Source organism: Pangasianodon hypophthalmus, chromosome 5 (assembly GCF_027358585.1).
Source record: "Pangasianodon hypophthalmus isolate fPanHyp1 chromosome 5, fPanHyp1.pri, whole genome shotgun sequence".
Classification (NCBI taxonomy): Eukaryota; Metazoa; Chordata; class Actinopteri; order Siluriformes; family Pangasiidae; genus Pangasianodon; species Pangasianodon hypophthalmus.
Genome location: NC_069714.1, coordinates 11,335,940 through 11,359,209, shown reverse-complemented (window position 1 = coordinate 11,359,209; position 23,270 = coordinate 11,335,940). Strand labels below are relative to the sequence as shown.

Here is a 23,270-nt window from a genome sequence, read left to right as displayed (position 1 = left end):
GAGCAGCACCTTCTGTCAATATTGGCACCTAGAGGCGTGGGCTTGCATGCCTGATAAGGCTGAGCTGAAATAACTGAAGCCTGATGTCAGCTGTGTATTTTTCAAATACACACAATTAATTCTGCTTAACCCTGGCCTGTCCATGTTGGTTAAAACTGCTCTAGTAAACATTTATATAAAGATGTTCATCATTACACAGAACAAACAGAGACGAAAAAGAGACTTCCATTAAGTCAATCACATATACATTATATTGTATGAGGCAAAACCCAGTATTATAGGTGTGAGATCAATTTCAAAAGGTAAGAGGAGTGATATGTGAATGATTAACGATGATTTGTAATGATATAGATATAAGACATGTATAATCAGAGATTTCAAAATCCAAATCCAAAAAAAATTATTAATACTGTTAAGACTAAAGGAAAAAAAAAGTAATCCAGATTACAGATTAATTACAGATTAATATTAATTACAGATTAATTAGTTCCATGCATGCAGAGAATGTTGATGCCAACTGCATGGCCAAAAATAAACACGCAGCAGGTGTGGTTCAGGCCATGCTTATATAATTTGCTTTGTCTGGAAACAAAGAAGAGAACACTATACTAGATACTCTTAAAACGTGAACTAGTTCACTTGCTCCACCTTGCTACCAAACTGTGACATTTAACAAGCATTTAACAAGCACCAATCAAGTCAATGCTGCTATCCAGATATGGGACAGTGAGACACACTCTGTAAGCAGAGTAAGCACTTACACTGCTCACACAGCTGATTTTTGTCCAAAACATTCACCTCTACCATTGGTCTGAAATTGATTTCCCACTTCCAGGTGTAATTCCCTCATTTCTATTACGAGGTTCGGGGAGCAGAGGAAGAGCTATTGAAGAACTTGATAAGACTTTCTTTTTATTTATTAGTAACCTGACAGTGGACATTTAAGGAAGAAAATCAATCTGGTTCATTACATATATGTTTTCTCCATTGTCCAAATATAGCAGTGAACAGTTTCCTCATCTCCTTAAAAGAACCACAGAGCAGTTCTTGAATATAGTCATGCTTGAATGACAGAGGGACAAAGGCAGAAAAATCAGATTAGAATTTTGTTTCAAGGCATTGGACTTTCCTGTGCAGTTTAGGTTAAAAAAAAAAGCAACTCGGACACAAATTAACTGATGGCTAGGTCCCAAAAACTCACTATTACAATAAATCGGCCTGCTATGTCTATAGTGAGATGTAGTCAATGAGGTAGGGCCTGTCAGGACTCAGCACCCGCTTAGAAATGTTGTACTTTGTAGTTGTAACTGTGGACAACTTTATTTTAGAGTTGACTCCTATCTTTACATTAATGACACTTGGTAACTGTTACAGAAAGACCCTAGCCTAGCACTGGCCAGCCAGAAGGAACACCAAATCAATGAAAATGTGTGTGTGTGTTTTAAAAACAATATTAACAAGCTGAAAAGACCTCAGCTTCATGAAATAAATGACACTTAAGTGCATGTTATTATTATTATTATTATTATTATTATTATTATTATATGAAGAAGAAGAAACATTTTCTTCTTATATTAGTTTAAATTTATTTTATATTTGCTATCATAACTGTTTGTTATTGTAACTGTAGATTTATCAAAATCTGTTCATGATGATTTAAAACTATCATTGTTTTGCCCTTACCCTAATGTAAAAAATTACAAGAGATTATAAGACATCACTATCTTTCCTGCTTGTAGATTTGTAAATAAACTACGTGTCAGACTATTTGAGAGTGTGAGAGTTTAGTGAGCTGAAACAGGTCATCACACCTGGCCAAAGGCCAAAAGACAACAGCTCTAAGGCTACCCAATAGATCCTGTGGATTTCTGTGTTCAGATGATAACAACTGGCCTTTTGGCACAAGTCTTTCAACATGCATGTCTAAAACATCTAATAATGACTAATTATACTGAACCTATTCTGCTTTGGTCACTCTTATAGGCTACAAGTACAACATCCATAGAAATGACAACTACCCTAAAAACTAAATTCCAGTTTATTTTCTACAAGTGTGAACACAGACTATTTTGAAAGAGAGACTGAAGTAGCTTTGTAGGTATTTTGGAACATAGTGTACTGAGAAGTAAGCAAAATTAAAAATCATATAGGCCTAATAAAATCTAACGGGTGCATACTGTATGTCCAAAATCTAATTAGGCTACCAAACAACCTTATTATTTAACCACTGTTATTATTTAACTACACTCTCCATCCACTTTATTAGGAACACCTGTAAACCTGCACATTAATGCAGTTCACACACAACAGTCTCTTGAGGTGACACAGAATGATGCAAAAAACAAAAAAACTTCTGGTGTGCGGAGGGTCTTCAGGCTGAAACCCGTTGTTGATGAGAGAGATCAGAGGAGAATGACCAGACTGGTCTGAGCTGACAGGAAGTCTATAGTAACTCAAATAAGCACTCTTTACGAACATGGTGAGCAGAAAAGTATCTCAGAACACACAACACATCAAACCTTGAGGTGGATGAGCTACAACAGCAGAAGACCACATCAGGTTCCACTCCGGTCAGCCAAGAACAAGAATCTGAGGCTATCATGGGCACAGACTCACTGAAACTGGACAGTTGAAGACTGGAAAAAAAGGTATGTGATTTTTTTTTTCTTCTAATCTTCAACTGACCAGTTTGGATGTCTTGTGCATGCTGAGATGCTTTTCTGCTCACTACGGATGTAAAGAGTGATTATTTGAGTTATTATATCCATCCTGGCAGCTTCCAGGATGGATATAATAACTCAATGGAATCTGTCCATTTTCCCCTGATATCTCTCATCAACAAGGTGTTTCCACTGACAGAACTGTTGCACACAGGATATTTTTTTGTTTTTCGAACAATTCTGTGTAAACTGTCGAGAGTGTCGTGTGTGAACATCACAGGAGATCAGCAGTTTCTGAAATATTCAAAGCAGCCCCTCTGGCACCAACCACCATGCCACAGTTAAAGTCACAGAGATCACACTTTTTCTTCATTCTGATGTTTGATGTGAACATTAACTGAGGCTCTTGACCTGTATCTGTGTGATTTTTTGCATTGTGCCACATGACTGGCTGATTACATAACTACATGAATGTGCAGGTGTACAGGTGTTCCTAATAAAGTGGATGGTGGATGTATAACAGTTATATTACATTCACATTTCATTCAACTGAGTAATTCCTAGAACTTGCTGAATAATACTATTAACACTCTTGAAAAACTGTGATGCGATTAAGAAAATGAATTAAAAGAAAGTGCAATAAATGAGACCTCCATCCCTTTGGTGTTTTACATTTTTCACCATTAAACAAATTAAAAAATTATATGAGATTATTTATGATAATTTATTTTTATCATAATATTATTTTATCTTTATCATAACATTGTCAACATTCTATCTGATAAACACATGAACATGTTGCTCTTCATTAAGCTCTAAATGTCACTGTAGTTACAGAGCTGGCAGCTCAGGTCTTTGTAGTTAAATGGCAGAGGTCACATTTCTCCTGTTAATCGTGTAGAATACGGCTGTGTCCCAAACAGCGCGTGGCTGAGCATACCGCGGTAGACAATAGTTTATGCTGGACATAGTGCACATATATTCAGGGAGTAGGGCACCAAATGGGATTGAGCCTTCGAGGGCGGGGCGGCGGAAATGAAGCTCATCAGCTCGCGCTCCGTGTCCCGCCTTTTCCGCTCCTGGTGTTGCCAAGTCCTAAATTTTACTACTGGAATAGTCTAGCTGTAAAATTGTCTCGCATTTTGGGGTTGTGTTGATTATATTTGTGTAATAAAATATATTTAAACAAAACAATTTATTTATAGACTATATAATCAAAAAAAATCATGGAAACGCCCGTAAAGCCTTCACTTCTAACCTTATCAGTTCATTTTCTCAGGTTTATCACGACAGTGTGTTGACACAAGACCACTGTAGGACCTAAATGTAAGGAAACTGTGTCTTTTAACAGCCTACTGCTTCATTATAGTGAATTCTATGATCTCAATGATTAGGCTTTAGCATTAATATTAGCACACTTGACAGGGACGGTAATAATATTGGACTTGAAGAGAAGTGCACAGGAGTGTATTTTGGGGAGTTTGTGTCTGTCACCGTGTCGGAGATTTGGCAACCCTGTGCTAAACTCTATGAGGAGGATTTTTGTTTACATTGTCCGGCTTTTATGAAGCAGTTGCCGCTTCTGAGCTCAGTGTAGAGCGATGTGTAATACAGGTTGATGGGTTTGATGTATTTTATCAGACATGGCGCGTTATTCACCATTCCCGACGACCCTGGACCCGGTGAGAAGGCTGCCAGTGAAGACAGCAGTCACAGTGCTGGTTATTGTTGTGGTTTTTAAGTGTGTGTTTTCGTGTCCGTGCACGAGCCCGGAGGAGACAGCTGCGCACTGCTGGCTGTATCTGCTGCTTCCTGTAGGCATCCTGTTCTTCACGCTCAGCCTGGTGGACACGCAGCTGCTGAAGGTGTGCCAGTGCCATGTGTGCAGGTGCTGTGTGCGGGCAGAGAGCAGATATTGTGCGGCAGGCTGCTGTGGCAGTGTGGAGTGTTGCTGCTGTGCTGCTGGTTACTGCTACAGGCCGACGCAGTGCTGCGGGGAGGAGGTGCGGTACTACTGCGCGCTTGTGCTGAATTACCTGCTGCGGGTTTTCTGCGCCTCGGCGCTGTGGGTTGTGGTGGCGCTGATGGACGGGGACTGGTACATCTGCATCCGCACACTGACTGTAAACGGCACCGGACAGCAGCAGATCGCCTGCAAGGATTTACCAACACCACAGGAAGCAGAAACTCTGAGGAAATACACTAGTGAGTCGAGGGTAGGTAATCTCAGGGTCTTTAACTGTAAAATAAATTCTACACACCCCCTCAGTACCCACTTATTTTATGAACATAATTAAAATATGTATTTATGTCATATTTTGTTTATGTATTAGGGCCATAGAGCTTTATTATTCCTGAACATAATACCTACAGAACACAACAGGAGTCAAGTTGACATTAGTTATACTTACTTTTCTGAGTGATTAAGATTTAGATTAAACCCAATCAATTCAGGGGTCAGTCAAACAGGCTAATAACTAGGCTTTAAGAACTCAATAATAAATATCACTATGATAATGATGGGTTTCCATCTCTATAACTGTAAGATTTAAAAATCACTGACCTCCTGGCTATCATTTATGGACCCAATGGTGAGAACCACTAGTCTATAATCATCTAGTTAATCATTATCATAATATTCTTGTAGTCTTTGTGGTAGAACACTGATATCACAGAAGCCTGCAATGTACAAAAAAATCCTCTGATATTACCATTTAAAAATGTTTATTGAGTTCTGTGAGTAATCTGACCTCTCAGAGGTTCCAGTTACTTTTTTAATGGCATGATAACATGATGAAGAAAATTGTTCAAATGAGTGAAGAAATACAGTTAGTGGTGACACATCAGTGGTTCATCAGCTTGTTTTAATATATGAGTGTATTCACAGTTCTGTAGCAACTGCCAAAAGGTCTGCTTTTATAGAGGTAGTCACACTTCTTCATGATTAAATAATCTTATGCATTTCATTAGTAACTCTCTTAATGATTGTGGAAGTAGGAAGGGAGTACTTATTTTTTCCCCACCTGGTTTCTGAATGTTGGTTTGCTTTTTGGGGCAAAGTGACTACATATTGAAAGCTGTTGTGTTTTTTTTTTTTGTCACCTGAGGTTATTTGTTTGTTTATAGAAGTTGGTGAACACTACACAATTGTTGGCCCTGATAAATAAAAACAGAACTGAAGGAGGGTGTACTTTCTTTTTCCCATGACTGTATAACAGTAAAACGGTTAAACTTGGTTACAATAGAACAGTTTCCAGTGTAACAATACATTTTAGACAGAACCTCTTCATCAGCTATGCAAGCAAGTATTTCTGAAAACATATAATTCAGGTTGTATAACACACAGCTCACAGTAAAAGATGATTTCCTCTGCCTGTGTGCTCCAGATTATTGCTTTGTTCATCATCCTGGGTCTTTCCATCCTGCTGGTGGTAAGCACCTCTATCATGAGCAGGTGGAAGCCGTACTACAAGTCGGTGTTTGAGGCGTATGTGGAGCAGGAGACGACAGCCATGCTGGAGGAGAAGCTGCACGAGCAGGCCGTGGAAAGAGCAAAGGTTCTCAGTGAGAGTGTGTTGCGCTGCGTTCACAGTCGGCAGGAGAACAGCGGACAGGGAGAGGGACACATTCAGTACCAACTACTAACAGAGACAGAGGAGAACACGTGGAGGGAAATATCACACCCAGCATTCCATCTGCTGGGAGTGAGGATCCATTCCTGAGATAGTCAGTCATCCAGGGCATTGTGTCTTATATGAAGGCCCTTCGATGTGTGGAACTGCCCACCACTCTTATAAATGATCTGTTAGCAGTGTTAAACAAACTATACCACACCAGTGAAAGGAGCCTGTATCTGAAAAGTATGGCTTACTTATTGTTCAAAAAAAGTTTGAACTCCACTCCAGGTATGGACATATGGCTCTGCTTTAATTAAAAAAAAAAAATGTTTACATTTACATTTATTGCATTTGGCAGACGCCCTTATCCAGAGCGACTTACAATAGTGCTTTGAAGTCTATCAAAAATACATTCTGACACTGGCTCACTAGGTCACAAACTAGGAATACCATCGGTTTGCTTGTTATTTTCTTATTTAACATGAAATATAACTATTTAAACAAACTATGCAGTATTAGAAAAACTTTTTCAGTTTCATTTTTAAGAAAAGTTCTCACAAAAACTAAATGGTGACAGTTGGTGACAGTTGAGTTGATACACAGTTCTCAGATGCTGCCAAGTTTGAAAGTAGTATCATGGATTTACTGTGAAACAGGTCATGGCATGTTGTCTTGCTGTTTAAACACGTTAGATGTTTTGAGATGATTGTCTACAGATGGTTAGATGCTTTAGAGAATGATCCATCAGAGTGACAGAAAATTTAAGGGTATATAAAGAGTTATTATTACATCTGTTATATTTTTTACTGTATTCTGTTCTGACGCACATTCTCAGTGAGGATATGACTGACTGTTTTGAGGCTACATGTCCTGATGAACTGAGACAACACTGTATGTTCTGCAACAGTTTACAAGGGGAAAAAAACTGTAGCTTGTCAGTGTTACCTGGTTACAGGAAATGTGAATTTTTGTGTATATCATCTCATGGCTGTTTAATATTTAGATTCCATAAATGCAAACACTAAGAAAGCTTGAAGTAAGAGAAGGACTCCTGAATATGAAAATTAACAACAGAATATGTGAATGGTTAAAAAACTTAAATGTTAATGTGTTCATTATTGAACTGCTTTTTTGAAGATTGTCTTCTTCAGCTGTATTAAGCCCCTTCTTTCTAACAGTGTGGGTTTTACTGGCAGCCTGAGCCAAACCTCTGACCATGTAACCTGATTGTCACTGATCCACAGGATGTTTCTGTGCTGTCACCAACAATGTCATCTCTTTTTCTTTCTTACTTAACAGTATCTAAAGCGGCCTCTTTTACACTCCGAGATACATAAACATAACGAGTGCAGTGCAGCAACTGTTCAACTTCCACTACACACTTTCCATTTCCATATCAAGAAAACTAAACTTTAACTAAAACAGAAATACTTGAGTAAAGTACAGTTATGTTTTTGAAGAGGATTATGTATAGATCTGCATAACATAATTATGTATAATTATGTTTTCATGGACCTATATCAGTTTGCAATAATAATATAAATATTAAACAACTCAACACACTGCTGGCATTTGTCTTTTTATTTGCAGATGAAACACAGCAAGAAAAGTTTACAAAATTATCATTTATCATTTCTCAATACACATTCAAAGCAAACTTATGGAAATATAACATTTTGGTGTGGCTGCACTTTTTGTGTTGTGCTCAAGGCTTCTTTCATCCAGATCCAACTCAATTCAACATATGAAGCATCAAATACTGTATCACGTTTGTTGTATTTTATTGAGATGTCTTCACATAAAGAAACTGGTTTACATTTATTCATATTTATCATTATGAAATTCAGTGTCTCTTTAGCTACTTCACATGAATTTCACATGCAAATAATCAAATGATTTTCCACATGAAAATTGTGTGATTACTCACAAATAGAAATTCATATTGCACATAATATATAATATATATATAATATGTAATAATTAATCTATCACATAAGTCATGTTTACGTGAGCTTGCATGCAATTTCAGGGCACGTTGAAATACACCTTCCGATGTTATCATGGGATCACATATTTTTCACAGGATGTCACACATGAATGTATGCAATTATTTCATAAGGGCTAAAATGAGTTAAATGGAGGGTTAACAATTGAAATGTCATTTCAGAGGAAGACATGCACCTGCATGTTTTCTCTTGCTTGAAGAGAGTTTGTTGAGGTCCTGGTGCCTTGAAACACTCTTAACAGTGTTTTCAGTGGTTAAGCACATTCTTATAAGCACATAGGGATTTGTTGTATGTATTTTAATGTAAAGAGTTATGTTGAAGATCATTTTTTATATTAAGGGAAAAATATGTTATTGCCCAGGCAACATGTAGTCATATATAAAATAAATTTGTGACTAACAGCACGTCTACTATATGTCACAGAAACACTTTTAGTACTCAACCTTCATTTTTACATCAGGGTCTATTTTAAAGCTCTAAACAGGACATTTTTCTAACATATAAAAGTTTATGAAAAATGTTTTTGTGCTTTTTTCTAACATATAAAAGTTTGAAAAATGTCTTTGTATTTAATTGTCTTAATCCCACACTCAGAATATAGAAATGTGAAATGTGAAAACTCTTAGCAAAAAAACATTTTTTAAACAAAACCATGTGTCACAATTATTGGCACCCATGCATCTGTACAACCTCCCTTTACCAACAGCTCTGAGATTTCTCCTGTAATGTTTGAGGAGATTAGAGAACACAGAGGAAGGAATCTCAGACCACTTCTCAATACACTATCACACCAGATCCTCAGCCCTCTGTTGTGGACTCTCCTCTTTAACACAATCCACAGGCTTGTAATGAGTTTTAAAACAGGAGACTGGGACGGCTGTTTCAAAAGCTTGATTCTGTGTCATTCAACCATTTTTGGATTTGGATGCATGTTTTGGATCATTGTCCAAAAGCTCCAACCATGACCCAATTTTCTTGACAGAGGCAGCCAGATTTTCAGTTAATATTTCCTGGTATACTACGGTGTCCATGACACCTTGTGTCCTAAGGCCTTTGGAGATAAAACAGCCCTGTAACATCATACATCCTCCAACAACAGTGAAGGATTAGGTTCTTTTCTGTATGACCAAAAAAAAAAAAAGCTCTATTTTTGTTTCATCTGACCATAGAACCCGGTTCCAGTTAAAATCCCAGCAGTTCAGTTAATAAAATTAGTGACAGTATGAAATGCTCATTTCTGAGAATAGTAATGAAAGTTGCATGAGACTCAGAGGGACTGAAATTGAATTATGTAGAAGGCAGGAAGCAGGAGTGTGTAGACAGCCTTAGATGAACCTTTGAATGCAACTTGTTTACAGGACAGGAAATAGAACAAAAAGACCAAAACTATGCAGTGACACTGATTTCTTTTCCTCTGAACATCAACACAACACTTATTTCAATTCTGTCATGCATACACATGTTTAAACATCACTTGTCATGATTGTATATATAGTATATAGTATGATTGTATATGGTAGCTGTATGGGATTATGAAATGTAACAATTCATTTATGTAACAATTCATTTATTTAGTATTTTACAAACTGCCCCCGGCCAAAATAGAGTACACAATGCATTGTTACCTAAACAGGATTAAGTAGTAGGACTTAACACTATACAGATAGCAAATATTAGTGTCCTACTGTACTTGTTTAAAAATGACCTTCCCACACCTGCTGACTGGCAGGCGTGTACTTCTCTGGAGCACAGGAATCAGAGGTGAGAAGGGGGGTAGCGCGTCCAATCCCAGCAGTTGGCGTGTGCAGGACTCCCAGTCCCAGCCAAACTCCAGCCTGCTGCACACACATGGGTACTGTCTGTCTGCCCAGCACACCCACTCCACTGCCCTCTTCACTGCCTCCCAGCAGGCTGGCCTATACCACAAACACATTATAATAGGACATGACCAAAATGCCTTGCCACTAACACTGCTGGAAAGTAAAGGAAATGCAGAACAAGCAGGGCCCCTTGCCTGGGCTCAGGGTGGTCACTGAGACGGAACAGAGACTGGAACAGCTCCCCGTCTGCCATCTTCATCACTCGCATCAACTGTAGCACCAGCAGCGTGGCTACCAGCTTCAGGATGTCAGCATGAGCCTTTGCACCTGAAACACACACCGGTCCAAAAGATTTAACTTGTAGTGTGTTTCCTTCAAAGCAGAATTAATAATCAGTTAGTAGAATTGCCAGCAGAACTATAGGCCAAACTATAGGCCAAAGAAAATGCAGTCAAGGGTGTGAATTTTAAGGGTCCAAAACATTATAAAAATGTTGAGCTTAAACATACAGTGACTTTGTATAGTTTTATATAAACTTACCCTTTGCATCCAGAAGGGTGACAAATTAAAGGGAAAACCAGTAGATTTGTTATGCCATTTTGTTATGCCATTTTGCCATTATATTTTGTGTCATAGGATAGGTACACTTCTCCCCTTAAAGAGGAAGCTCACTGCAAATCAATACAAAGTTATTCTGACTCATTGCATTTATTCTGTGATGAAACCTCTCTAACCTGTATGAAGCAAGGGATCTCCTCCAGAATGACAATACTCTAATCCGCAGGACATGAGGGCTCATTGAATGGTTTGATAAGAATGAAACTGATGTGAATCATATGCTATTGCTTTCACAGTCAGCATATTTCAACCCGACTGAACAGCTATTGGAGATTTTAGACTGATGTGCTATACAGCGCCTTCCACCACCATTACTGTCAACACCTTATGGAGATGCTCTTGTCTTTGCCTTTAATTTGTCACCTATCTGCACATATTGCACTATATTCTGCAGTGGTTAGTGATTCAAGAGGAATTAAAGTCAAATCAATTGAATTTACCCAGAGAAGAGATGCCTTTCTCTCTCAAGAAGACATTAGCAAGACATTGGCATTAGCCTACATCCAGGCCAAGGAATCTATTTAGTGTCCCAGTACATTCCCAATAGCCATCCTGTGTTAAAAATTAAACAAGACAAAAAGTAATGTTACCCATTGTAAATGTTTAGGTGAGCTACAGAGTAATTTGATTACTCTGTAGTTTTAACTGGCTATAAGGAAATATTGACCTCTCACAGACTAGTGGGCACATAAGAAAATAAGGAAATGAAATGAATGAAAATAAGGAAACTATATTCTAAAATAATTATATTAAAAGTACCCATGAGTGTTAGGTCGGGGGCAGTCGTGGCCTAATGGATAGAGAGTCGGACTTGCAACCTGAAGGTGAACCTGAAGGTCGTGGGTTTGAGTCTCAGGTTTGGCAGGGATTGTAGGTGGGGGGAGTGAATGACCAGCGCTCTCTCCCACCCTCAATACCATGACTGAGGTGAGACCCTTGAGCAAGGCACCGAACCCCCAACTGCTCCCCGGGCGCCGCAGCAAAAAAGGCTGCCCACTGCTTCGGGTGTGTGTTCACTACTGTGTGTTTGTGCACTTGGATGGGTTAAATGCAGAGCACAAATTCCTAGAATGGGTCACCCTATTTGGCCACAAGTCACTTCACTCACTTTAGGTGACATAATTTTCTTATATTCATGTGTTAAGCTTTAATTAATAATAGTAATTGAATTCTGATGTCACTTGCCCTTACTTATGGGTGGCATTTAATTTCAGCATACATGTGGTAGAATGTATGTGTGATGTACACAGGCATATATGTACCTGGTGTTGAAGGTTAAACAGCTCCTCCCAGTTGATTCTGTCAGGTCGTCTGTATCGTTCACTTATGCTGTCTGTCTGCACTTGGTTGCTCTCTGTTTCCTCAAGAGGAACTGTGCTGTGGCTCTGAGCTGATTGAAAAGTGCATTTGAGTAAAAAAAAAATTTTTTTTTTCAATTTTCCTGTTTAAGGGTCGATTCAGCTAAGAGAATAAAGAATGGAATAATTTTATTAAATCCAAGTAATGGGTTAAGCTGTAAATGTGGATATAAAAATAGTCCAACCAGTGATGTGGTTGAACCTACCTACTGCCCCAGTGTGTAGAGACCTTCCTTTGGGAGAAAGACCAGAAGAAGGAATATCAGCAACAAAAAGAGGAGGAGGAAAAGCAGGGGCTCCAGAAGAAGCAGAACTAGAAGGGAGAAAAAGACAAATGTGTTGGACGAGCCTCCTTGTCTTTCATACCACTTGTAGGGAATTTTATTTTAGGCAAAAGGAGAGAAGGAGAAGGATCATTAACAATAAGAGGAGCAGCGGTGCCAAAACATAAACCAACACTGGGAGGAGGAGGAGGAGGAGGAGCAAAGGTTCCTAAATCCAAAACTGCAGCTAACTGTCGGTTACCATAATCCGCACTTGGCAAAACAGAAAAATACGAACGGTGTCTTTTCGCCTTGTTAATGCAGATAAGATCCAGACAGAAAATCTATATGTCCCAGGAAAATGTGAATTGCAGAAAACACCAAATTTACTCTATGAAAATAAGAAAAAAGCCCAAATTTATCAGTATCCTTCAGCAAACAAGCCCAGGCTAGTGTTGAGTGAACTGGCCAATCACAATCAGCGGTGCGGCCCTAGGTGAATTAGTTTAAGTTTTTAAAACTTACTAAAACGAGTATGCCTAGTAATTGCCTCATATACTCATACTGTTTAAGTAATGCAATAAAACTCATTTTTAAGTGATATTTACTCAGAAGTTTCATACAGAAACAACTTTTGGGTTAACAGTGCAGAGTGGTGGTTTATGTTTTGGAGCCTCTGCTCATCCTCCTCCATTCAAGTTAAAAGGACGCCATTTTCGCTCACGGTCTGTTTTTCACATTTCCTGGTTAGTTGTTTTCTGTGTTCAAGTAGTAGAAACGAAGTAACACTGTAGAAACGTTTCCAGGTAGAAGAAGTGAATGTGTAAATTTGAGGTTGACTCCAGTGCCTCGGAACATTTGAAAATAACAACATGGTGTTTTCACAACATTTAGCTGCTATCAATTATATTATTCCACTTAATATTTTGCGGCGGTAGCGCTTCAGATTTTTTTATTTAACTTTTTTGGGCCCTAAAGCTAATGTAATTTAGTCAGTAAAAATAACCACTTTACTTCAGGAGAAAAAAAAAAATCGACGCCCAGTTTTAACGTTAGTCTTATTGCCCTACTGTTTTTTTTGTTCAAAGACACCTTAAAATGCTTTGGAAATGCAAGTACTGTTCTGCTATCTGTGAGAAAAGAGGACAGCTTTTCAAACATTATAGGCTAAAACATGGAAGTTATTCAAGAACTGAGAGAAGAAGCCGGCGAAAATGACCTTCATGATTTAAGAAAGCAGCCTGAACACAATCTAGCATCTCTGTTATTGAAAATGCAAACTATTCTGCATATCCCTGAGAGTGCTTTACAAGAAGTGATACAACACCTTTGCCAGATACATAGCCTGTCCCAGCCACTACTGCACAGTAAAGTCAAGGGAATACTTCAGAAATATTCAAATGTGGATGAATTAGTTGTAAAAGAAATATTCTGTGCTATTTCACAAAGTAATGTGATAACACCATTGTGTAGCAAAGGTGGATTTCTGGGAACTGTTAAAAGGAGAGCAGCCTATGTGCAGAAAGAGTTTCCATTAGTAATGCCCATAGAATATTGTTGAAAAAATAAAAAAAAAAACCTTTTGTATATCTCGCCATACAGCACATGCTCCAGAAACTGTTGAACAAAACTGACATTTTAAATAAAGCAATGTCAGAAAAGGTGCATGTTCCACATGAATACAGATCATATGCCGAAGGAGAGCACTTTAAGGAAAATCGTCTTCTTTCTGGGGATGAGTTCACTATTGCACTCATACTTTATCTGGATGACTTTGAAATAGCCGATCCTTTGGGAACATCAAAACAGAAACATAAAATGTGTGCAGTGTATTGGGTTATTGCTAATATACCTGTAAAATATAGGTCAACACTCAACTCTATCCAGCTTGCTCTACTCTGCATCACCTCCACAATGAAACAATATGGTTATGAGAAAGTGCTGCAGCCTCTTATCCATGATCTTATGTCATTAGAACAACACGGTGTTTATGTAGAACAGCTAGGTGCAAGTGTGAAAGGAACAGTCTTGTTTGTAGCAGCTGATAACCTTGCTGCCCATTCACTTGCAGGATTCCATGAGAGCTTTACAGTGGACAAATTTTGCAGAGTCTGTATGGCATCCAGAAGTGACACCCAGCAACAAGAAGTACGTTCTGGTTTCTTTCAACTCTGAGACAAAACCTGTCATGACAGGCATGTGCAAGAGGTGATAAAAGACCCACGCTTAAGTCAAAACATTGGTGTGAAAGGGGCATGTCCTCTTACTGAAAATCTGAAACACTTTCATGTGGTCACTGGTTACCCTACACGATGTCTTGGAAGGCATTGTCGCAGTTGAGTTGTCTCTGTGTTTGTCAGCCCTGATTGCAAAGAAGTATTTTACCCTAGATACACTAAATCAGGCCATCAGATCTTTTAATTACACATTTACTGACAAGACTGATCAGCCTCAGACAATTGGAAAAGGATTTTCTTCCAAAGGGACCCATTGGTGGAAATGGCCATGAGAACTGGTCTGTCATCAGACTGCTTCCACTTTTCATTGGTCACTGTGTCCCTGAGAGAGACAACACTTGAGAAATTCTCATGCTTCTCAAAGATATTGTGGAGCTTGTTGTGGCACCTAAGCATACTGATGAGACACTGTATTTCCTGGACTGCAAGTTGGCAGAGCACAGAGAGCTGCTGCAGTCAACCTTTCCAAGTTTTCACTTACGACCAAAACATCACTATGTGGAACATTACCCTCAACTGATAAAGAAATTTGGTCCTTTGACTGATGTTTGGACTATGCGCTTTGAGGGTAAGCATAAGTTTTTCAAAAAAGCAATCAGAGAGTCCCAAAATTTTAAAAATGTGGCCATGACACTTGCCACTAAACACCAGAAAGCACTCAGTTACTATTTAGACTGCAGCTCATTTTTTAGGCCAGATGTTGAGATGACAAAAGTTACGATGGTTTTGGTCCCATCTTTTCCCAGTGATGTTCAAAGATTGCTCCCTCAAAACATAACCATGTCTGGGTCAGTTCTTGTTACATCATCTGTCTGCATCGAAGGAATCAACAGATAGAGTTCTTGTTCAGGTCTCCCTGAATTTGGTCAGATTACACACATTGTTGCAGCTAACCCAGAAATTATGTTTGTCTGCAAAAAAATGACAGCATGGTACCAAGAGCACTTTCGGTCCTACCAGCTTTGCTATGCTGATGGCCCCTCTATGTGTGTGGTTAAGCAATCGGATTTAAATGATGTCTTTCCGCTTTCAGCAGACTGATGTATTTGAAATTCCAAAGTTTTCTGTAGATGTTGGAATACAGACTACGTCAAGGCAACCTGATGTATCTTCGTGATGGAACTTACCTCAAAGTGACAAAAGAGCTGAAGCATGACATTCTTGAGAAACTGGCAGAGACAATCTATGGCTTTAAAGCATACCCAACAAATACGGAGTTTGAAGTTGTTGCAAATGCCTTGGTAGCAGAACACCCCTGTCTTAAAGAACGAGGCTCATCATCTTGCTGTGAGGGATGGAAGAACAGTCTGAAATTCAAAATGGGTAATTACAGAACTAAAATGCACCATCTGGGTCGGCTTGATGTCACAGTTAATGGTGGTAAACGTGGAAAAAACAATGCTGACGGTGAACCTGCACACAAAAACATAAAGAAGCCAAGGAAAGGTGAAATTAATTACCTACCAGATTTCCAAGAGGGAATGGATGGAACTAGCCTTGAAGCTGTTCGTGAGGTCATGGTCAACGAAATGATGAAGAAAAACCCATTTGATGCTCTTATTAAAAGAAACATGGACATCACATTTGCCCTTAGAAGAGATGAGGTTGTAAAGGATAAGCCTGACATTAGCCGGATGATCTGACGTTGGCCAGCCCTTTTTACAGAAAGCCAGGTTTGTGGCACTTTCCACCGAAAATGTGTTTCTTCTTACTCGAATTATATACAGTACAGATCATTGTATAACATGTTCAGAAAGGTTGATTTGTGTTGTTATAAGTAATTCTGTCTATACACCAAAATTTGGCTTGTTTTTTATTTTTCAGGTTTACTTGGAGTTTAACAGGGTTGTTGGAAGAAATCTTAAAGAAGAATTCTTTGGTGTGCTTGATGCTTTATGTCCAAGCTTAATGGAAATCTTCAAAAAGAAGACAGGTCGGATAGGCCAGATGTTAACAGACCTACTACAACAGACAAAGGTGGGTTGATATTTCTAGTTTACGTTGTCATTTTTCTTATGATACTAATTGTCATTTGTTTGATGGTTGGTTCATTTATATTACAAGTACACATTCTCTTGTGGTACCTCTCTATGCATTTTTAGTTTACTGTGTCTACAGTGGAGACAAATGGACTTTAGCTTGTGGTACTCACAACTTTTGAAAGATGCCATTTAACATTTCCTTTGCCATCTGTTTCCTACAGTACTACTACTCTCTACACGCACAGGAAATATTTACTGTTGGAACATTGTATATTGTACTGTAGAAGTAGTTCCTGTGAAAACTGTATATGCAGTGTGCCCTGTGGATTGTATAGTAACAGGGACACTGTTTGTGGTAGTATTAGTGCTGTTAGCTTTTTAAATTAATTGTCAGTGCTTGAGCATTACAAACCAATGGAGGTGGAAATATCAGAGGCAGAAATCCCAGCTGGACAAATAAAACCAAGGATCTGCATGGAGAGATATCAGCAAAGTAAAGAAAGAAAATGTTACTTTTTTCTACATTTAAGTGTATGCTATACCTCCCTGCAGAGCACTGAGCCAACAGCCATTAGATGCCTTGTCCTGAGGGGACTTTCAGTCATTCTTGGAGATGATGATTCTATGTTCTTTAAGAGCAGCTCTGTGAGTAATTTTGCTTGATTTTTATTGTTAGAGTTATTACTGCCATTAGAGTTTTTGCTGTATGTTTTGTATCATTTGGAATGGTGGGTGATAATTAGCATTTATGAACATGTTTCATTAAATTTAACTTGATTTTAAATTAATTTGTCTGATAATGTGCCTTTCCTGTTACCAAGACGGAATACATTATTGCAGTTTATACTGCATAAATTTTGTAAAACTTCTGTTTACACATTACAGAAAAAAATACAACCAGCATGAATTATAAAACTAAAATACATTTGGATAAAATTTGGCAACTACCAAAACTAAAATAAAACCGTATCACCGCTGCATGGGAAAGCTGTTGAATGGAAGAAAGTTATATATGTTTTAGTTTAGAGGGCTGAGCAAGCAGGATCTGGAAGACGAATGGGATATACAAAATCTAAATAATCACAGGTGGACAAAACAAAAGTTCAGCAATATAACTCATAGCACAAAATCTAAGAATAGACATATAATCAGTACTGTGTTCAGTGTGAAGTTGCACTACTGCATGGCTGATTGAACTGCACAATTTCTGAATATTAAGGGCTTACGACTAATTTAAGGCAAATCACAGTTGACCTGAATATCCTCTTTTTTCTTGTCTCTCACACTATATAGGATGGAGTCTCCTTGGACATTCCAGTGGGTCTCCTCTGCTTTGAGGACAACAGAGCCGCAAGTCCAGCATCACCACAACTGAACCCCTCAAGAGTGGGAATCATCCTAGAGGGCAGCCTTGACATGGATGAACTCACCAGCTTGCCTCAGGCAATGTGCCTCTTGTTTGGCTTTACCTATGCACTCCACCTGGAGTACCCAAAGTGCATGAAAAACACTTTTACCTTCATTCAGCAAGTAATGATGAACTTAGGTCGAAGTGGGCTACCACCAAAACTTCAAAAGCTGAAGAATGAGCTTGCAGCGTAAAACACTTTTACTCATGTTCATGCCTGTTTTGTTGTGTGGCACCATTAGATTGGAGCAAATAATTTTGCAGTTGCTCCTTTTGTATACAATTCTTCTTATACTGTATGTGTTCAGTATTGTTAAAATGTTTGTTTTACCAGAATTGAAGTTGTTATACAGAGAACACATTTTTACAAAATTGCAGTTTTTGTATTTTGCAGATGATTCCAGTTTTATAATGCTGGAAATATTTTCCTGTAAACAAAATGGTTTCAGGTTGAATGTTGTAATATGTTGGGTGGTTAAAGCCAGCTATCCTACTGTTGTTTGTAGTTCTATAAGTGCCTGGTTTGTTGTGTGGCACAACTAAACTGCACTGAGAGGAATAATTAATACTGCCTTTTCTCCTTTTGTATTCACTTATATGCTGCTATCTGTAAGTATTGATAATTTTTGAAATATTTTTTAAAATTTATTTTTATTATATATATATATATATATAATATATATATATATATTTTTTTTTTACCAGACTTTTTTGAGGTTTTTTGACAGCAAACATTTTGAAAACAATGTTTCCGTTTTTTGTATTTGGAAGGAAGTAGTTTGTATTTCAATACACATGTTCTACTTGCAACAACAAAGAAAGGTAGTTGAGTATTTCAAAGAAATGGTGAGAGAAAATGTCAGTGTAGAAAAAAGTAAGAATTTTATGTAATAAGTGATGGCACAAAACCATTTTGGTAATTTTATGAAAACCAGTTCTTACTGTTTAAAGTAAATACTGTTTTATTTTGGAAAAATGGTTTTACATGTGGTAGTTCACGAAGAGCATCACTGTCAAAGATATTTGTTGCTTTGTTGCGTGTTTTCAGTAAAATTTAATAAAATGTACTGCATTATGTGGTCATTTAAAAAATTAAAAGCAAACTGAATTTGCATGAATTTGGAATTTTCCTATCCCAGTTATTGCAGTACAAATATGGTTTTAAGTGTATGCCTTTTACACAAATTAATTTGTTCTACTGTCGATAACTTGCCTCACATGGTTTAAGTACAATCAACTTATCTGGGTTTACAGTATGAGGAGAAGGAGTAAGGGCTCCAAAACCAACACTAGGGAGAGAGAGAGGGGTGCCTACTTCCTCTTTTAGTGTCTTAGTGCATAGAGAGCTTCCTTTGGGAGACGGACCAGAAGAAGGAGTATCCATAACAATGGGAAGAACAGGGGTTCCAAAAGAAGCAGAACTCGAAGGAAGAGGACGATTAATGTGTTGAACAATAGGGGGAGGGAGAAAAGCCTCCTTGACTTTAATACCACTGGCAGCTAATTTTATTTTAGGCAAAGGAGGGGAGGGAGGAGGATCTGCAACAACAGGAGGAGTAGGGGCTCCAGAGCATAAACCAACACTAGGAGGAGAAGGAGCAGGAAGAGGAGGAGGAATGGTCTGGGTAGATTGAATGGAAACACTTCTCATTGTATTAAGATCAAAGCCATCAAAAGCCGATGAGGAAAGAAAAAATCTATGGGGAGGAACTAGACCACAAACTAGACCAAAATTATCTGCAGACATTTTAGGCTGAAAAGAGAGTGTCATATAGGACACTGTCTTCTTCCATCATGTTTTGAGAAGAACAATTGGGAGATGTTGGTTTTTGAAGGAGGGAAAATTTCCTTTGAAGACGAGGAGACTTCCATCCTGCCTTAAGCTGGGGCTGAATTAAAGTTTCAGCTTCTGAACGCCTTGCACTGTATCGAGCCAAGCGTCTTGACTGTGCAATTAGTCTCTGTAGACGTGGAGGAGATGAGAGTGTATGTTCGTCCATATCTGTGGAAGCACTGTGGGGAAGTGCTTCAGGAACAGTCACATTTTCAAGATAGAGCGTTTCAGCAGCCTTTAAAAGTGATCTATCAAAGCCATCGCAGCAACCAAAACCCATGTCCGCATCACTGCTCTGAAATGATTCAGGTGGATCACTTCCACTATATTAATATTTTCTATAACTGCCAAATCTGTTTTCTACGTTGTCAAATAATTCTTCATCATCCTGTGGAGAGAAGTGAGATTAGATTAGGTAAACTGACATTGCCGGATGCAACTGTATATCAACAGACATAACATACGCACATATGCTTGTGAGATGGCCCTAATTCCTACTTGAAAAGTCACAATTACAAAATCTATGTGTTCCAGGGTACTGCTAAAGGTAGCTAGTTAGCTAGCCTGTTTTTTGTTTTTTTTTTGTCCTACTAACATTTCTACCTTTTGAACAAATGCACATAAGCCAATCAGTGGTTAAAGATGTTAATCAGTGTCTAGGGCCTAATCAGTGACTACTTGAAAAGTTGTATTTAGAGGAATAAGTATTATCTGCAATTACCCAAGGAAATTGCGCTTTTCTCTGGAAAAGTGCAATCCATGGTCATACTGCACTGACACTTTCAAAAACATGAAGTTCAAATTAATGTTAATGGACCGCCGTTTAAACTGCCGTTTAAGTGCAGCACTTTATGCAATAGCAATCAGTCCTCTATTATCTAAGATCAAAACTGACCTGAGAATTCAAGGCATACATGGAGGCATATTAAATCAAATGTGTGTGATTCATCTGGGGAAATAATACAGAAGTTACAAAAAGAGAAGTTTCATATAAGTCAAAAGAACTAGGAGGACATAGTGCTACAGAATTAGGAAATAAATTAAACATGTGACACAAACCATAAACTGTGGGGACTGAACAGGTTCTGTAAAAACATGGCATACAAAAGGAAAAGCAAGACAAAATGTAGAAAACAAATATACAGAGACATTTTTATATAGAGAGACTTCTATATCAAAATACTAAGGTCTAGAATAGACAGGTGCAACTTATGAACAAAAAAAAACTTTCAACACAACTATTTAAACACAAATATCTCACTTTAACAGAAAGCAAGCAGTGTGTTAAAAAGATACAGTGGATACTTCAGAAAATCTTAGAGATGTTACGTGTAGTTAATTAGTGCTGATAGACTAGAAGTATGTGTTGTTAATAGAGATGCTTTGTAACTACCAAAAGATGTCCTATTAATAATGGTCAATGATTTCATCTTCATGACAATCGTTTAATACACTCTACATGTTCAGCAGCGATATGGATGAAATGTCAAATATTGGCCTAAATGTGAGTCTAAATGTGAAGTCAAATAGTGGCAAATCTAGACTAGCCACCATGTACTGCTCAAAATGATTTTAATGTAAACCCTGTTTGCTGACCTTTCATAGTGTACTCAGAAAGAAACTGTGTACTTCACTGTAAACATGTGAAGGAGAAACTAATTCACATTAGCACTTTTCTAAAGTTCGGATTATTAAAATGCATTATAACTATACTGTATTATTATTATTATTATTATTACTGTAAAAGAAAAAATATACATGCTTCTCTTTGGTCCATCCCATGTAGGACAGAATATCCACATCCTCTCTGCAATTATCTTAGGGATGACAGTAAAACCAGAGTCAGGCTGTTCCTGTTCCTACACAGAAATGAGGAAACTATTAAAAATCGTTGCAGTTATGCTTTACGTTATGCCACAAAATGAATGTCGATTTGAATGTGAATTGGACAGATTTAAATAACTGACACCCTTATCACTACAGAAACAAATGTAGCAGAACTACTATCTGCATCTGTATCTGTAATGTAGCAGAACTAACTACTATGTAGCAGGCATCACAATAGACATGCACAGAGAGAATTCTCTAGAAGAACAGAGAGATATACATGTGTATATGTAAATCAAATGGCATGAAATATAGTACATCAAATGGCATAAAATTGTGCATGACAGATCCAGTTCTCACCCCTCTGGCTGAAGCTCGTTCACACAGACCTTTTCAACAGTGGTCTGCAACACAAACATGCTCTAATCATGAGACTTGGCTTAGAAAAAAGGTCCAATTTGCACTTTTAACTGTTTTAGAGAGAATGATGGTTTTCTGAATCACATAATGCAATTGATTTATTTAAAAAAAAAAAAAAAGGTAATTAAATGTTGACAAGACAACTTGAAGTTTCTGTTGTACCTGGGTTCTCTGGTTCAGTGCTGAGCTTTGCTGCCATGGAGCCACACTGCCTGGCAGGGAGAAGATGATGGTGCCTGCTCTCACAACCAGCTCAGTGATGAACGTCACTTTGATCAGCACTGTGGCTCCAGGGGGCAGGTTTCCCACACTGATGGTGAACACATCCTGCAGCACACACAGATACAAGAGCACTTTTAAGCACACGATTTCCAAAATGAATAAAAAAAAATAATAAAGACTAAATAAGATTAACACATGGAGAATCCACCCTCACTAAGGACTGTATGTGTGTGCTATGAATATATATAGATATACAGCAAGGAGAGAAACGCACAGGTGCATCCTGGTCCATCAGGTAGGCTCCATGGCCTTTCTCTATAGCTTGCTTGTATTCTTTACGCGCCTGCTCCTTCTCCTTTACCTAAGAGAATGAGAGACAGAGAGGGAATAATAATAAAAAGTACTAAACGGAATATTGTAGATTACTAAAATAAAAGCAGAAATGTAGTCTGGAAAAGGCCACCTTTCCAATAACATGCTTTCCATTAATGAAGGCTTCAAAACCACACACTGCTGCTGTCTCTTCTAGAGGGAAGACATATTTTGCCTCAATAGGAACACTGCTGTTATTTGTGTATGTCTGGAAAATGACAACCTGTTAACAAAATGAGGAAAACAAATGATTTTTGAAATATTTTATATATCAAAAATATTTGATATGATTATTATATAGTACAGCATTCTATAGAAATCATGTTTGTATATCAAAGGATATGGTTTTGTGTTTACGTGGCTAAGGAATAACTTAAAGATTATTTACCGCAAATAATATTCCAAGGCTGTGTTTCTTTGAAACAAGTTGGACATTAATTACTGCAGTAGAAATCTGTATTGTATATTGAGTATAGCCCTATACACCTCAGAATACTCTGGAGAAGGTAGGCGTATCATTGTCAAAATCTACAATCAAGAGACGCCTTCATGAATGTAAATACAGACGGTTTACAACAAGGTGCAAACCACTGGGAACATTCAAGAACAGGAAAGCCAGATTAGAC

General features: G+C 38.0%; 2 protein-coding genes across 7 annotated transcripts; one reads left to right on the top strand and one right to left on the bottom strand.

The window, feature by feature from the left end:
* The first annotated feature begins 2,514 nt into the window (after positions 1–2,514).
* Positions 2,515–10,087, top strand: LOC113526121 (uncharacterized). 2 transcript variants are annotated; one of them, XM_053234252.1, is made up of 3 exons: positions 2,515–2,648; positions 4,302–4,876; positions 6,047–10,087. In XM_053234252.1, the coding sequence occupies exons 2-3, from the start codon at positions 4,304–4,306 to the stop codon at positions 6,380–6,382; spliced, it is 909 nt and encodes a 302-aa protein (XP_053090227.1). In that variant the 5' UTR covers positions 2,515–2,648; positions 4,302–4,303; the 3' UTR covers positions 6,383–10,087. The 2 variants fall into 2 exon arrangements, with proteins under 2 accessions (XP_053090227.1, XP_026768728.1); XM_026912927.3 differs by lacking the exon at positions 2,515–2,648 and having other exon boundaries at positions 4,117–4,876.
* Positions 10,088–12,167: 2,080 nt separating this feature from the next.
* LOC113524174 (protein mono-ADP-ribosyltransferase PARP4) lies at positions 12,168–22,967 on the bottom strand. 5 transcript variants are annotated; one of them, XR_008301790.1, is made up of 7 exons: positions 22,736–22,956; positions 22,547–22,633; positions 22,213–22,377; positions 21,991–22,034; positions 21,562–21,662; positions 12,286–12,392; positions 12,168–12,182 (listed from the first exon to the last, which is right to left on the bottom strand). XR_008301790.1 is itself a non-coding variant. In XM_053234253.1 (5 exons), exons 2-5 carry the CDS (start codon positions 22,562–22,564, stop codon positions 21,617–21,619), a joined length of 273 nt encoding a protein of 90 aa, XP_053090228.1. In that variant the 5' UTR covers positions 22,565–22,633; positions 22,736–22,956; the 3' UTR covers positions 20,978–21,616. The 5 variants fall into 5 exon arrangements, 2 of the variants coding, with proteins under 2 accessions (XP_053090228.1, XP_034160065.1); XR_004578158.2 differs by lacking the exons at positions 12,168–12,182; positions 12,286–12,392 and adding an exon at positions 18,697–20,888; XR_004578159.2 differs by lacking the exons at positions 12,168–12,182; positions 12,286–12,392 and adding an exon at positions 18,704–20,191 and having other exon boundaries at positions 22,736–22,955.
* Positions 22,968–23,270: the final 303 nt, after the last annotated feature.